This window comes from Hylobates moloch, unplaced genomic scaffold (assembly GCF_009828535.3).
Source record: "Hylobates moloch isolate HMO894 unplaced genomic scaffold, HMol_V3 SCAFFOLD_2, whole genome shotgun sequence".
Classification (NCBI taxonomy): Eukaryota; Metazoa; Chordata; class Mammalia; order Primates; family Hylobatidae; genus Hylobates; species Hylobates moloch.
Genome location: NW_026652277.1, coordinates 58846028 through 58863052, shown reverse-complemented (window position 1 = coordinate 58863052; position 17025 = coordinate 58846028). Strand labels below are relative to the sequence as shown.

The following is a 17025-nucleotide window of genomic DNA, read 5'->3' as shown; positions in this document are numbered from 1 at the left end:
ATTCCCCCTCCACAGTGTGTTCACAGTGTGGGCAAATTCATGCTCTGTCATACTTTCTGAAAATGAAGAACTGTTATACCAAGGTGAATTATTTATAAATCGTGTACTTGCCCAGAGGGAACAGACTTTTACTATCATAAGAACCCTTCCTTGGTGCTCTTTATCTACGGAATCCAAGACCTTTCAAAAAGGTCTTGGATTCTTTTCTTCAGGACACTAGGACATAAAGCCACCTTTTTATCATTTGTTGAAATTTCTCACTCCATCCCTTTTGCTAGTGATCATGGGTCCTCAGAGGTCGGTCTTGGTGTCCTTGGATAAAGAGCATGAAGCAAGGGTGGCCGAACCAGAGTTTGAATCCAGTTGCTCTTTCCACTAAGCATACAACTTTCCATTAGATAACACCTCCCTCCCACCCCAACCAAGCAGCTCCAGTGCACCACTTCCTGGAGCATAAACATACCTTAACTTTACAACTTGAGTGGTCTTGAATAGTGTTCCTACCTGGAATGTGCTGTTCTCTTTCATCTTCCTCTTTTGAAGCCCTCCTATTCCTCAATGCCCTGCTCCAACTGCCTTTGGAAGATTCTGCTCTTATGCCCCCACTGGAATTAATGTCTTAGTACCACTTGTCTATTCTGCTATATAGTCAGTCCTTACATTGCTTTCTTCTTCTGATAGACCAAATTCTTTAAGAACAAGTACTTAGTCTTATCTATTTCTAGATCCCCCACATTACTCAGAAAGTTACTCCATAAATGTTTGTGGAACTAATTGCTATGTGAAGCACGTGTGCCCCTTCACTCTGTTAACATGCATTAGAAAACGAAATCTTTTGAAAAGTTGTAGTATGCCCCCTAAGAGCAGTAACAGTTCCTAGAAACTCTCTAAAATTCTTAGAAAAAGATTTATTATAAATTATCTCCCCAATAAAATGATTGGCTGGCTTATCTTCACCATCATGATAGCATCTGTAATTATCTGAAAAAAAATAATTATGCCATTAAAAGAAAATCATCCATGATCTTGTTCTAACACCTGCCACTCTAGTACTATATCTGTCACATGGTACTATGATAATGTTATCTAGAAATAAAAAAGGATACAATTGATAATTCACCAAATTGTGGAGCTTCAGTATTTTAAAAGATGTATATTAAAATTAAATTATTTTAAAGATCAAAGAAAACTTTCATCATACTGCGTATTTGATAAGGAACAAATAGGAAGTGTGATGACTCAGGTCTGCCCTGAGGGGATGGGCCATCAGTTGCAAATTGTGGAATTTCCTCTGACATAATAAAAAGATGAGGGTGCATAAATTCTCTGGTGGGGCGATGATATAAGAAGCCACCGGAGCACTCCACAAGGCACAAACTTTCAGAGAGAGCAGAGCACACAAGCTTCTAGGACAAGAGCCAGGAAGAAACCACCGGAAGGAACCATCTCACTGTGTGTAAACATGACTTCCAAGCTGGCCGTGGCTCTCTTGGCAGCCTTCCTGATTTCTGCAGCTCTGTGTGAAGGTAAGCACATCTTTTTGACCTACAGAGTTTTCCTATGTCTAAATGTGATCCTCAGATAGCAAAGCTATTCTTGATGTTTTGATAACGAACATCCTTTTTATTCAGAAACAGAATATAATCTTAGCAGTCAATTAACGTTAAATTGAAGATTTTTTAAAAAAACTATATATAACACTTAGGAAAGTATAAAGTTTGATCAATATAGACATTCTGCTTTTATAATTTATACCATGTAGCATGCATATATTTAACATAAATAAGTAATTTACAGTATGTCCTATTGAGAACCACGGTTACCTATATTATGTGTTAATATTGAGTTGAGCAAGGTAACTCAGACAATTCTACTCGTAGTATTTCATTGACAAGTTCAGACTTGTCATTAATTCCTGTCTGGTTTAAAGATACCCTGATTATAGACCAGGCATGTACAACTTATTTATATATTTCTTTCTGAAGGCAATTTCTATGTTGGAGAGTCTTAGCTTGCCTACTATAAATAACACTGTGGTATCACAATTATGCAATATTAACCAATATTGACCAGATAAAAATACCATGAAATGTTGATATTGTACAAAAAGAACTCTAACTCTTTATATAGAAAGTCATTCAATATTGTCAGTTATGACTGTTTTTTAAAACAAAGAACTAATTGAGGTCAAGGGCTAGGAGAATATTCAGTAATGAGTTTACTAGAAATATGATGCCTTCCACAGTCTCCAAATAATCATATTGGAATTAGAAAGGAAGTAGCTGGCAGAGCTGTGCCTGTTGATAAAATCAATCCTTAATCACTTTTTCCCCCAACAGGTGCAGTTTTGCCAAGGAGTGCTAAAGAACTTAGATGTCAGTGCATAAAGACGTACTCCAAACCTTTCCACCCCAAATTTATCAAAGAACTGAGAGTGATTGAGGCTGGACCACACTGCGCTAATACAGAAATTATGTAAGTACTTTAAAAAAGATTAGATATTTTGTTTTAGCAAACTTAAAATTAAGGAAGGTGGAAATATTTAGGAAAGTTCCAGGTGTTAGGATTACAGTAGTAAATGAAACAAAACAAAATAAAAATATTTGTCTACATGACATTTAAATATGATAGCTTCCACAACTATTATAAATGTTATTTTGGTCTTAGACTTTATGCCTGACTTAAGGAATCATGATTTGAATGGAAAAACTAAATATTAATCTGAACCATTTCTCTCTTATTTCAGTGTAAAGCTTTCCGATGGAAGAGAGCTCTGTCTGGACCCCAAGGAAAACTGGGTGCAGAGGGTTGTGGAGAGGTTTTTGAAGAGGTAAGTTATATATTTTTTAATTTAAATTCTTCATTTATCCTGAGACATATAATCCAAAGTCAGCCTATAAATTTCTTTCTGCTGCCAAAAGTTGTCATTAGGTATCTGCCTTTTTGGTTAAAAAAAAAAAAAATAGCATCAACAGTGAGTTTGTTGTACTCATGACCAGAAAGACCACACATAGTTCGCCCAGGAAATTCTGAGTTTAAGCTTGTGTCCTATACTCTTAGTAAAGTTCCTTGTCACTCCCAGTAGTGTCCTGTTTTAGATGATAACTTCTTTGGTCTCCGCATTTATAGTTGAGAATATACAGCATTTCTAACACATGAATGTCAAAGACTATATTGAGTTTTCAAGAACCCTACTTTCCTTCTTATGAAACATAGTTCATCTTTATATTTTTAATTTTATTTTAGGGCTGAGAATCAAAATTCATAAAAAAAATCATTCTCTATGGTATCCAAGAATCAGTGAAGATGCCAGTGAAACTTCAAGCAAATCTACTTCAACACTTCATGTATTGTGTGGGTCTGTTGTAAGGTTGCCAGATAAAATACAAGATTCCTGGTTAAATTTGAATTTCAGTAAACAATGAATAGTTTTTCATTGTACCATGCAATATCCAGAACATACTTATATGTAAAATATTATTTATTTGAATCTACAAAAAACAACAAATAATTTTTAAATATAAAGATTTTTCTAGTATTGCATGGGAGAATATACAAATAGCAAAATCGAGGCCAAGGGCCAAGAGAATATCTGAACTTTAATTTCTGAACTAAATTGATTGGGTTTGCTTTAATATCTGAACTAAATTGATTGGGTTTGCTAGAATGTGATATTTGAAGCATCACATAAAAATGATGGGACAATAAATTTTGCCATAAAGTCAAATTTAGCTGGAAATCCTGGATTTTTTCTGTTAAATCTGGCAACCCTAGTCTGCTAGCCAGGATCCACAAGTCCTTGTTCCACTGTGCCTTGGTTTCTCCTTTATTTCTAAGTGGAAAAAGTATTAGCCACCATCTTACCACACAATGATGTTGTGAGGACATGTGGAAGTACTTTAAGATTTTTCATCATAATATAAATTATTTTCAAGTGTAACTTATTTACCTATTTATTATTTATGTATTTATTTAAGCATCAAATATTTGTGCAAGAATTTGGAAAAATAGAAGATGAAGAATCATTGATTGAATAGTTATAAAGATGTTATAGTAAATTTATTTTATTTTAGATATTAAATGATGTTTTATCAGATAAATTTCGATCAGGGTTTTTAGATTAAACAAACAAACAATTGGACACCCAGTTAAATTTTCATTTCAGATAAACAACAAATAATTTTTTAGTATAAGTACATTATTGTTTATCTGAAATTTTAATTGAACTAACAATCCTAGTTTGATACTCCCGGTCTTGTCATTGCCAGCTGTGTTGGCAGTGCTTTGTTGAATTACAGAATAATGAGTTAGAACTATTAAAACAGCCAAAACTGCACAGTCAATATTAGTGATTTCTTGCTGGCTGAAACTTGTTTACTATGTACAAATAGATTCTTATATTATTTAAATGATTGCATTTTTTAATACAAGGCTTTATATTTTTAACCTTAAGATGTTTTTATGTGTTCCCCAAATTTTTTTCTGTTTGTATGGAACTGTTTCTGATTGTATGGAAATGTAAAAGTAAATATGAAACATCTAAAATATAATTTGTTGTCAAAGTAATCAAGTGTTTGTCTTTTTTTTAGTTTTAGCTTATTGGGATTCTCTTTGTTTATATTTAAAATTCTACTTTGATTTAGAAAATATAAATGCTTCCCCTTAGCATTTTGTTTATGGAAAATTAAAAACTTTTATTTTTAGAAAACAGAACTCCTTTCCAGAAATGGGTTACAAACAGTAGTGTCCTCCACAGAATGTTGGAAATGTTTTCAACTCCCCACCGTATACGATTTTGCTAATAAGCCTGTCTTCAGATTTCAATTAACCAGTTTGTATGTCTGTATGCTTTAGCATAGCTGGACATTTAAAGAGGAAAGAGAGTACATATTATAAGTTGCTTATCAGTAACTGAGGAGTAAAACTGATACGTGTGAGGCAAAGAAGTTTAAAATATGGTTAAAGCCTAAGCATATTTGCAAAAACAATACTCTGAGAAGTAAAAACATAATTATTTAACTAAAAAATTTTAGTGGATAAATTTTATAACAAATTAGACACAGTTGAAAATAAAATTAGAAAACTAGAAAATAGAACCAAAGAACTTTATCTGGAATTCTTATAAGAGAGATAAAGAGGTAGAAATTTGGAAAAAGAAGTCGAAAGGCATAGAGGATACAGGTGTAAGCTCTTATAGATGTCTAATTGGATTGTCACAAGCAGAAGAGAGAGGAAAGGGTCAGAGACAACATTTGAAATGACAGTGGCAAAAATCTTTCTGGAAATGATGCAAAATAACAATCGATGTTTCAAAAAATCCAATGTATCAACATTTACTTTTATATTCCTAAACAAAAAACAAGGATTTTAGAAATTTTACATTTATCCACCTTCTAGCTCATATGCTATTGTTGCTGGGTATTTTAAGTTCACTTCTTTTTAAGAGCTCCACAAGTCTGCTTGTATGTAGGTATGTAGATTTACCCGAATATTTATCAATTCATTTGTTTTCCATTCTTTCTCATATTATGTCTCAGGCCTTTTATACCAGTTTCTTTCTGCCACAAAGACATCCTTAGAATTTAGTTTAGTGATGATCTACTGAAGACAAATTTTCTCATTGGTTGTCCAAAGGAAGCTTAATTCCAAGTTTATTCTTAAGAGGTATTTTTGCTGGCATATGGTCAGTTTGTCAGAATATTTGTCAATTGTAAACTTCTGTGCACTTAATAAAAGAATATCAAAAATATATAATGTATACATTCTTATAACTAGAAGGAACAGGCAACACATAAACAAACCATCGCAATAGGAGACTTACAATAAACTCTTAGTAATTGATTGTCCAAGCAGACAGAAAGCAACATGGGCTTAGCAAATTTTAACAGCACATTATCAAGCCTGACCTAAGAGATACGTGTAAGACATGGTGGATAACAACTTTAGGATATACATTGTTGTGTAAGTCCCCATTGACAGCACCGGCTTCATAATTTGAAGAGTGTAATGCAAAATAAAAATGTAGGAACTTGTGTTCAAAAATTACTAAAAATGTAATAGTAACAGCTGTGATAGCAAATCAATAACACATGCATGGGACCCTTCTGAACATGAGCCCTGTACAAGTATACAAGTCACACACCCATGAAGCAGACCCTGCCCATATAATATTTATGAAATTTATCACATTCTGAGGCATAAAACAAGTCTCAACAAATTTCAAAGAATTGATGTTATATAGAGCACATCATCCGAATATTTTTCAATTAATTTAGAATTCAACCACAAAAATATAAGTACTAAAAAGCCCATATGTTTGGAAAACAATAAACACTTCTAAATAAATTGTCTGTGTAAAGAAAATCAGGGCCGGGCGCGGTGGCTCACGCTTGTAATCCCAGCACTTTGGAAGGCCGAGGCGGGTGGATCACGAGGTCAGGAGATCGAGACCACGGTGAAACCCCGTCTCTACTAAAAATACAAAAAAAAATTAGCCGGGCGAGGTGGCGAAAATCAGAATGAAAATTCAAAAATTTTTAGAATACAATTATATAAATATTGCATATAGAAACGTGTGCAGTCGATAGTGTAATGGCATTCCAAGAGATGTTCATGCTCTAACCCGTGAAATCTTTGAATATGTTACTTTACACAGCCAGAGATTTTGCAGGTGTGATTATGTTAAAGATTTCAAGATTGGAAATTATCCAGGAGTATCTGTGTGGGCCTGATGTAATTGATTTCATCATAAGGTTCTTCATAAAAGCAAGGCAAGATGGTCAGATACAGAGAAAGAGATGCGATCATGGAAGAAAAGAAGTGTTACAGGGAAAAGCCCAGGCGTCAAGGAATACAGGTGCCTTTAGAAGCTGGAAAGGCAAGGAAATGGATTCTCTCCTAGAGGCTCCAGAAAGAACATAACATATCTGTACTTTGGATTGAGAACTTCTGACCTTCAGAATCCTAAGATTTATAATAATAAATCGGTAGTGTTTTATGCCACAAAGTTTATGGTAACTTTCTTTAGCAGCAATAGAAAACATAAAATGTTTAATGAAATTAATTTAATATTACTAGTAAGTATTTTATACTTACAACTGTAATGATTATATTAGAAAAAAATGAATAAGGATAGTAAAATAATAAAAATAGAAAAGTAATAAAGAAATGAGCAAACCATTAATAAATCAACAGAGGATTTACACAAGGTGGTTGTTTCGAAAGATTAATAAAATTGATAAAATTGAATTGAAAATAAAACAAACTATGATTAACGGCACTAAATTTGAAAAGAGATTAATGGACATATTTCTACAATATCGTATTTCCAAATCTAACTCAAGAATTTAAAAAAGTCTATAGAATTCAATAACAATAAAGGACACATTAATCAATATTTTAAAATATTTCTACTAAGAAAAAAATAAGCCACACAATTTTATCAGAACTCATTCATAAAAACACATTACAAAAATTTTTAAAGAACACAGTATTAAGACAAAAACAACATTAAAAGATTTTAATACATCATAACAAAGAAATGCAACTTGAATAACTGAATACGACTTAAATAACTGAAGATCAGTTAATGAAATTCACAAACATTGACAAATGATATTAAGGTAGTAAAGGAGAAAAAAACTTGATCATCTCAATGGATTCAGAAATAACCTGGGATATGACTTAACATCCAATCATTTTAAAGAAAAAAAAAACCTCTAGGAATGAGAGGTAACTACTTTAAACCTATAAAAGTTACAATAAAACAAACAAAAATCACAGCATACTCAAGATTTAAGAGTTAATTTAAAAATAGTAATATATACAATTGAAGCAAAACAGTTTCCATTATCACCGCTTCCATTCAATTTTTTATTGAAAGTACTGGGCAATGCAGGAAGATAGGAACAAAGATATGAAAAAGTAACAATTGGGAAAGAAAAAAATAAAAGGTAGAACTCAAAAGACTATATAAAGATAATTGATTAACTTTAAAAAATTTTGCTGGGTATGAAAACAATTTATAAAAACAAATTGCTTCTCTGTACACCAGGAACAATTAGAAAAGGCAGCTTAAAGCATACTGTATAAACTAGCATCATCATTTAAATCAACAGGAAATAAATCTAACAAAGCTGTGTAAGAAATGTGTGAAGAATATTATTATACTTTATTAAACCCCCAAGATTGGAGATCATCCTATAAAAACCCTAGAAGACAACTTAGGCAATACCATCCTGGACGTAGGAGTGGGCAAAGATTTCATGACAAAGATAACAAAAGCAGTCTCAACGAAAGCAAATGTTGACAAATGATATCTAATTAAACTTAAGAGCTTCTTTGCAGCAAGAGAAATTATCAACAGAGTAGACAGATAACCTACAAGATGAGAGAAAATATTTGCAAAATACGCATCTGACAAAGGTCTAATATCCAGTATTCATAAGGAATTTAAACAAATTTATGAGAAAAAAACATTAAAAAATGGGCAAAGGACATGAACAGATTCTTTACAAAAGAAGACATACTTGTGGCCAAGAAGCCGTACAATAAGAAGATCAACATCACTGATCATTAGAGAAATGCAAATCGCAAACAAAATGAGATACCATCTCACATTAGTCAGAATGGCTATTATTAAAAAATCAAAAAACAGATGCTGATGACATTGTGGAGAAAAAACGATGCTTATATACTGTTGGTGGGACTGTACATTAGTTCAATCACTGTGAAAAGCAGTATGGCGATTCCTTGAAGAGATAAAAGCAGAACTACTATTTGACCCAGAAATCTCATTACTGCATATATACCCAGAGTAATATATAAATCATTCCACCATAAAGACACATGCATGTATATATTCATTGCAGCACTATTCACAAGAGCAAAGACATGGAATCAACCTAAATGCCCATCAAAGATAGACTGGATAAAGAAAATATGGTACATGTACACCACAAAATACTATGCACCCATAAAATAGAACAAGATTATGTCTTTTGCAGGAATGTGGATGGAGCTGGAGGCTATTATCCTCAGCAAACTAACGAAGAAACAGGAAACCAAACACTGCAGGTTCTTACTTATACGTGGAAGCTGAATTATGAGAACTCATGAACACGAAGGGAACAACAGATATGGGGTCTACTTGAGGGTGGAGGGTGGGAGGAGGGAGAGGAGCAGAAAAGGTAATTATTAGGTACTGGGCTTAATACCTGGGTGATGAAATAATCTGTATAACAAACCCCTATGACAGGAGTTCACCTATGTAACAAACCTGCCCATGTCCCCTGGAACCTAAAATTACAAAAAGTCATCAAAAGAAACCTAAAAATAAGGTAAATATAACATGTTGCATGAATTGGAAATAAATCTTGTAAAACAGATGTCACTTATTTCCCAATTAATTTACAGATCCAATGCAGTTCTAATATAATTTCCAAAATCTATGTATGTAACTTGTCAAGACGATTTTAAAATTTGTCTTGAAGTGAAAGGTTCAAGAATATCTGAGACATCTTTGAAGAAGAACAAGTTGAGACACACTCTTATTAAAGCATTGGGGTCTCATTCCCAGTAGCCTTTAGAGAAGATTATAGCTGTTAGCCTTGATGGAAAGAGTTAGACCTGGTGGCTTATTGAATTGATTCAAAGCCAATCAATCTATGTGAAAACATTGGTATTAGTAAGACATCTAAAGACTGCAAGGAAGACATAGGCTGGGATACTTTCATTAATCAGGTTTGCATATTCCAGATGATCTGGAGTCACAAAGGTTTCCCTCTTTCTTTCATATTTAGAAAATATGCTATAGGACATTTAGAGTGAGGAAGAAAGTCTTCTCTTATTTCCTCACTAGTTAGTTCACATTGCAACCTGCTTTTCCTATGTCATTTAGCTTCTTACAATTGCTCTGGGTACCTATAGTTGCTATTATCTCTCTGGTCTCTTTTATAACTCCCAGTGCATATTAACACATAGGTATTCAGCATAATAGAATCAATGCAAGATTTAAAAGTGACGCACCAGCAAGAACCAACTGAAAATTCTACCTGGTATTCACTGTTTAGAAACAACTTCATTGTTTCCCTTTAGAAGAGGATTTTTTCCTGCCTATATTTCTTCTCTCGCTATGCTGTGGGGCTTCTTTTTCTTCAGAGTTCTGCCTAAACTTCATTTCCATATTCTCCTCTTCAAATTCAAGATCCCTTGTCCCACTCCCATTTTTTAGTTTCTCGTCTTGTGTATCTCATTGATAAGTAAATAAAACAGATAGAAATAAGTAAGTTTAATAAAATATTGCTAGGAGATGTACCAAAGTTCTTTTCGTGAAAGTTGATCATATGAATTGGATCATTTTTAAAACAGAGTCGGGAGGCCGGGGAGGGGGCAGGGTGGGGGGAAAGCACTCAGCACAAAACATTGCTCAAAAGATGTAATTCTCTGCAAGCTGGGCAGCTAAAGCTGCCTGCTATAACCTGAAACCAGTTTGATCTAATAACTGCTGAAACCTGCTGAAACTCTCTGACTAGTTTTGCCCACTGCTGCCACGTACCTATCAGAGTTTGCTAGAACCTTAAAATCTTACTAGCTAATGAAGTTTCTCAAAGAGCAATATGTAACATTTTCCCATTTCATAAAATCTTGAACCTTCTCCTTGTTATCCAGAAAGCACACTTTCACTTGTACTAAAGAGCATGCCTCCCCAATCTATAGATTTAAAAAAATAAAATAAAAAATAAAGCTCTACTCCTTTCCCTCTACAGATCTCATGGTCTTTGGTTAACATTTGGAAGCAGGCAAGCAGGGGTTATCTAATCTAACTAGCCTAGACTTCCATGAGAACATTTAGAGTCTGAAGCATGAGTAGGAGTTAGCCACACAAAGGGAAGAAGGATGTGTAGGAAAGAAGTCTAGACAGTGAGAAAAAGTAATCTGTAGGCAAGAGCTTGACATGATTTAAGAAGTGAAAGAATTTCAATATGACTAGAGTTTGGCATGAAACAGAAAAAGTGCTAACAGCTAAAGCTAAGACAATAAACAATACATTGCTCTAAAGGGCTTAGAGTTAGAATGGAAAACTAGTGCATTCCAATTTGCCTCGTTTTAAGTTGTGAATACTACATGCCATTCTTCCTCCGAGGTGTTTTCAGATGGAAGTGGGAGGCCACAAAAGCAACCTAAAGTGTTTAATCTTAGAAACTTCTTGGTGCCATTTGGAGATTGAATCAAAGAACTAACTTCTGACTCTAAACAAAACCTCTTATGTGAGGTTTTAACATCATATTAATATCATCAGTATCCAACCCTAAAAGCAAAGTGAGAATATCTGTACCAATTCAGTGTATCTTAATAATGAATACTTTTAAGCACTACCTCTCAATTCCATCTTTATCACCTTTAAAATATGCCAGATGATTTCTTTACTCTCTCGTCTATATTGTCACTGTCTACAAGACAGTGAAATATTCTATCTAAAAGGCAATCAAGTAGGTCAAATTGAAAATGTGCCATCATGTAAATAAGCCAAAAAAAGGAAAAATGAAAAAGAGAGAGGGAGAATGTGAGCATATGAGTGAAAGAGAAAGAAAAGTCAAGCAATTTGCTGAATTAAAATTTTTTGCTTTATTTTTCTTCAGTGATAATAGTAATGTATATAGATGTATATAGATAGTTGTAGATGTATAGTTATGTATACAAATATGTATTTATTTGTATAGACCCAGCCTTAGAAACAAACTACATGAAAGACATATTATCACAAACCTTTGATCCATTTGTGTGATCTTCAAATTACTTGTCTAATTTTACTGAATAGAAGCATGAATTTAAATATACAGAAACACACAAAATAAAAGATATATACAGATAATAAAGTGTTCACCCTAAAATTGCATTACATGTAAAATACCATAATACATATGTTGTGCATACTACATACAAAATCAAGAATTTTCATAAACGCCATTTGTTTTTGCTAGAAATGCATCCAGAAATAGATTCATCAGTTGAAGTACCTAAGCGAAAATATTTTATTTTCAAGATTTTGTTAAATCAGTAGTTATTTTTTATTACATCTATTTTTACATTCAGTTTATATTTCAAAACTTGAGAAGGATAAAAAATTATTTTGCTTTTGGCTTGTGATAATAATACAGCAAGTGAAAATTGCTTAGGAATATACTAACTCTGCAATAACAACAAAAAGTCTAAGAAACCAGTCATTTCTCCCTTACTCACTTTAAAAGACGTCCAGATAGCAATTGTCTCAAGTTTGGTAACCATCAGCTGAGTTTGCTGAAAACACAGACAACAAATAGAAACTTTTCCAATGCATCAGAGTAAATCCACAATTCCATCTCACGAGATTTTCAAAACCGATAATCAAGAATCCTCTAAATGATTACTTAAGTCAAAGAATCCAGCTCTTACAATGGATGGAGAAAGCGGGATTTCTATGTACTTTGCATTCCATAAAAATTAAATTAAATAGATACACAAGGTATCTCTTGATGAAAAACAAAGATATGAAAACATTCACAGAAGTTTCCACCCAAAGTTTGTTTCAGATATATCTGGATGAATGTTCCAATAACTTTGTAAAAGATTATAGTGCAACAGATGAGAATAAACTTAAGGTATCAAGCAATTCTATTTCATAGGGGATCGTTTACCTTACATTTTAATCGTGTTATGATATGAATCCACTATTTAGAGAGTGGACTCACTAATTAGATCCTAATTTAATCTGCCACTCACTGCATGCTACTTTGCCTTTATGCTTACATTTTTAGTGTTCCTCTAAATGAAGTATGTGTGGGGAAAATATTCTATCAGTAAATACTTCTGCCTAGATTTATTTTTTCTATATGCTTCCAAAGGTATCCACCACGCCTCTTACAGGAATCCCATTTTGAAACATGTTATTAAAGAGACAACTCATTTCTAGTCACCTCTCTGCAGGTCTCCAGCAGCTCTGCTATGATGTAGGTGAATCATCCTCCTCCCCAACTTGTTTTGTTTTCCTTAGTATGTGCTAGTCATGTTTTGTGAAAAACTCATTCCTAAACTTCCTTGTTTAGGAAATAAGAAATATTTTGTTATTATTGAGCTCATTGAAAAATTTCTGAATGTTAAAAAATATCATATTCCAAGATCTTTTTGTAAATCTTAAATGAGCCTTAGAGTTGGTGAAGGACATTTGTAAAATATAATGCTTTATTTTGAAGAGAGAGGAAAATCTCAGCATTTTCTTTCTTTTCCTATCTTCCTGACCCATCTTATCCATCTTATGTTGTGGGTTAGTTTTAGAGGCTTCTGTGCAGCTGTGAAAAGGACTATGACTTCTACTTCTAAGTCCCTTTTCTAGCACTAAATTTCTTCCCAAAATAATCTTTCTAATCTCCTAGTTAACTAAGATCGTCTCATTTTTCCTTATCTAAAAATGGAGAGAAGAGTTAGTAGTAATATGTACTGAGTAAAATTTGTTATATATTTCACACGTAATGTCACATAGATTCTATACAAACTGTTTGTATGTGTTTCCATCTATATCCTTCCTATTATCTAAATCTTTTAAAACCTTGTGTTTATTCATATATTTTTAATTGATACATAAAATCGTATGTATTTACCATGCACAGTGTGATGGGTTTTTTGACCCCTCACTTTACAGTGAGAAAAACTACATGACTCAGATTTTAAATGTGGTGTACTCCATGTGGTATATATTGGGAATAGAATAAATGCCATTTTTGCACTTGATTTCCATGTAACATAGTACATTAGCTTTTAAAGATTTAACTTTTGAATATTTGACTGCTGAAAAATCTATGGCATGTAAAGGTATTATGGGTTCACAATTCTGATGCTGCTATACATGTATTCTAAACATTTTAATTGAACAATTGATGGCTAATGGTAGGAGCCAGGTTTCTCACTGTTACTGTAAGCATTTTCAGATAAGCAAGGAGGGGAAGATAAAATGATTCCAGTAATGAACTAGAGTTGGAGACATCAGTATGAATTCATGGTTAGTTTAATATAGATACAGATGGATACATATAGAAATATTTATAGATATGTGTATATAATTGGGTTAGTATGCACACATATATTTCTTTCCTTTGTTATCTGAGAGGGCTTAGAAGTAATAGCACTCCAGTAGCAACAAGCACAACTAGAACCCAAATCTTGGTTTCTAAAATCGTTTTCCAGTGAAATGAATGAATGAGGGGCCTTTGAAGAAATGAGTGTAGCTAAGTGTAGGACTGAGGCAAGAAATCTACAAGATGATCCATGAGCATCTTCTAGTGCCAGAAAATAAGGGAGTGTCCCCATCCCCATTAAAAAATTGATGATGGTATGTCAAAGAGGACCAGGAGCTAACTGAAGCTAGAATGATGGCCAAAGTTGGAACAACTTGAGAACAAAATGAAGCAGTATTATAACCCAAAATGTAAAGTAAATATTCATGAGTCCAAATGGAGCTAAATAAATGATTGAATAAATAAATAAATTATTATGAAGCGACTAAAATTTGCAGTCTCATTTACCATGCAAAATAATTCCAAATAATTTCTGTGATATGCTCCCTCTAGGAGGTGGAGTATAACTATGCACTGCAGAAGTATGGGCTGAGCCTAGTGACTTAACTCCAATGACTAAGGTATGGAAAGGGAAGGAAGAAGAGTAGTTTTATAGTAGAGAAACCTGAAAAATACTGCCTGGCCATGTGATCAAAGTCAATATCATCAATGATAAACCATGTTGGTAGTATGTACAGATAAATTTCAATGGGGAGGTATTCTACAAAATACCTGAGTAGTGCTCCTCAAAACTGTCAAGGTCATCTAATACAAGGAAATTCTGAGAAACTGTTACAACTAAGTGGAGCCTAAGGAGACATGACAACTTAATGTAATGTGGCATACTGGATTGATCCTAGACCATAAAAAGCCATTTGGTAAAACTATGAAAATCTATGTATGGACTTTAATTAATAATAATGTATCAATATTGATTCATTAGTTGTAACAAATTTACCCTACTAATGTAAATGTGACTAACAGTAGAAACTGGGTGGTGATATATAAAAACTGTAATAATTTCTCAATTTTTCTGTAAATCTAAAACTGTTCTTTCAAAAAGTCTATTTTTTTAAGTGGGCATATGAGACAAAAAAAGATCACGGTGTGTAGTAATTTGCAAGTTTCTGCCATAACGATAACACTGGTACGTGGGCTATGATGGTGATGTGGGGGGAGCATGCGCCTTCGGTAGTGACAGTGCCAAACTTATCACCACGTACATTGGTACAGCTTTGTCTTCCCTTCTTTGAGATCTGCTACTAGAGTATGCTGGTCTTTGAGAACTTGTCCAATCTCTGGATCTATTTTTTAAAAAATGTCAAAGGTCCATCCACCACAGAAATATAATCATATTCAGGAACCAAGCATATTAGAAAAAAATATGTAGCAGCTCAGGGCCATCAGCAGAAGGTGGTAGAGATTGTGGTGAACTGGACAACACATGGTCTGCTTTGTCTCCTAATAATTCAGAATATCTTACAACCCAGAACTTGGCAAGCCAAATTCTGCTGAATGCCAGTTTGGACCACCATCCTCCTGAGAGGAATTTTGTTTTATCTGCTATAGTAAACTCTGACACCACAGGTATTCCACTTTTAATTAAGTTCGTAGTTCCATTTATGGCTACTTTCCTTCAATTAGGGTTGGATAATCAACGTTGGACCATATATATCATATGCCATGTTTTAGCTTTCTTGTATCTGGGATGGTGGAGAGTTGGGAAATACAACAATGCTATTCAATAAATATGATTCAAAAGCTAAATTGTTCTTCAATTTTACATTACGCCCAATTGAAAAGAAATTCAACAAAACAGAGACTAAAAGAAATCAAGGGAATAAATTGTTAGTCACTGCCTCATTTCTACTGCATTCCTCCAGCTACCCGTAATTGGCTTAATAGGTGGCTAAACTTGAGCTTGAGTCTGACGAAGTTCTTGAGCTAACAGTGGCAGGAAAACGAAATGACAAACACTAAATCAGACTCCCTCAAAACCAGGTTCCACCAACCCAATCAGTGGCCTGCTGAGTTTCTGGAACCTTACAACATTTTCTTGTCTTGCACTCTGTTTTGGCAAACGAAGCTTCTCACTATTTCTTGTTTCCTCCTAACTACATGACCCGATGTATTCTTTAGAAGTGATAACTGGGGTTGGGTTTCTGGTGTTGACCCTTGGCTCCCCTCCTTGACTGTTAGCTGTACTTGCCCCTTGCACTGTGTCTTCCTCTAACTGTTCGGAATGACCTCTAGTCTATTTCTAACATAATTTCAAGATCTTCTATTTAGCCCTAAAAACAAGAAACTTGGCATCCTGACTCACGGATATTCTGGAAGGGTTATATGTTAAATAGACATAGGAAAGGTATATTGAAGGGAATTTGGATAAGATAAAGTGGAGTCCCAACTTGGGGAGCACAAGTCTGAATTCAAACCTACCCTATCCATGTTTTTTTACCTTTTTTATCCAGGTTAGAAAATTTTTATATAATTTTAAAGTTCTCTATCTTTCTATCTGTCTGTCATCACCTGCATTCCCTATTGTTTTAAACTTTCTAAAAATACTATAGTAAAATATACATAACAGCATTTATGATTTTAATGATTTTTAGGTTTATAGTTTAGTGGGCATTAAGTATATTCACCTTGTTGTGCAACTATCACCACTAACCATCTCTAGAAACTTTTTATCTTCCCAAATTGAAACTCTGTACCCATTAGACAATAACTGTTTACTCCCTTCTTTCCCAGCCCCTGACAACCACCACTCTATTTCTCTGTAGGTAAGAATTTGACTACTTTAGATACTTAATGAAGTGGAATCATATAATATTTGTCCTTTTGTGACTGGCATATTTCACCTTGCATAATGTCTTCAAGGTTTATTCATATTGTAGTTTGTGTCTGAATTTCCTGCCTTATTAAGGCTGAATAATAT

The 17025-nt window shown here is 33.7% G+C and overlaps 1 protein-coding gene across 1 annotated transcript; it reads left to right on the top strand.

The window, feature by feature from the left end:
- Nucleotides 1-1462: 1462 nt before the first annotated feature.
- Nucleotides 1463-3268, top strand: CXCL8 (C-X-C motif chemokine ligand 8). The gene is made up of 4 exons (XM_032150294.2): nt 1463-1526; nt 2340-2475; nt 2747-2830; nt 3247-3268. Exons 1-4 carry the CDS (start codon nt 1463-1465, stop codon nt 3266-3268), a joined length of 306 nt encoding a protein of 101 aa, XP_032006185.1.
- The last annotated feature ends 13757 nt before the right edge of the window (nt 3269-17025 follow it).

Coding starts and splice junctions, on each gene's coding strand:
- CXCL8 (XM_032150294.2), top strand. CDS start 1,463: ATGACTTCCAAGCTGGCCGTGGCTCTCTTGGCAGCCTTCCTGATTTCT. Junction 1,527..2,339: donor TTCTGCAGCTCTGTGTGAAG/GTAAGCACATCT, acceptor TTCCCCCAACAG/GTGCAGTTTTGCCAAGGAGT. Junction 2,831..3,246: donor GTGGAGAGGTTTTTGAAGAG/GTAAGTTATATA, acceptor ATTTTATTTTAG/GGCTGAGAATCAAAATTCAT.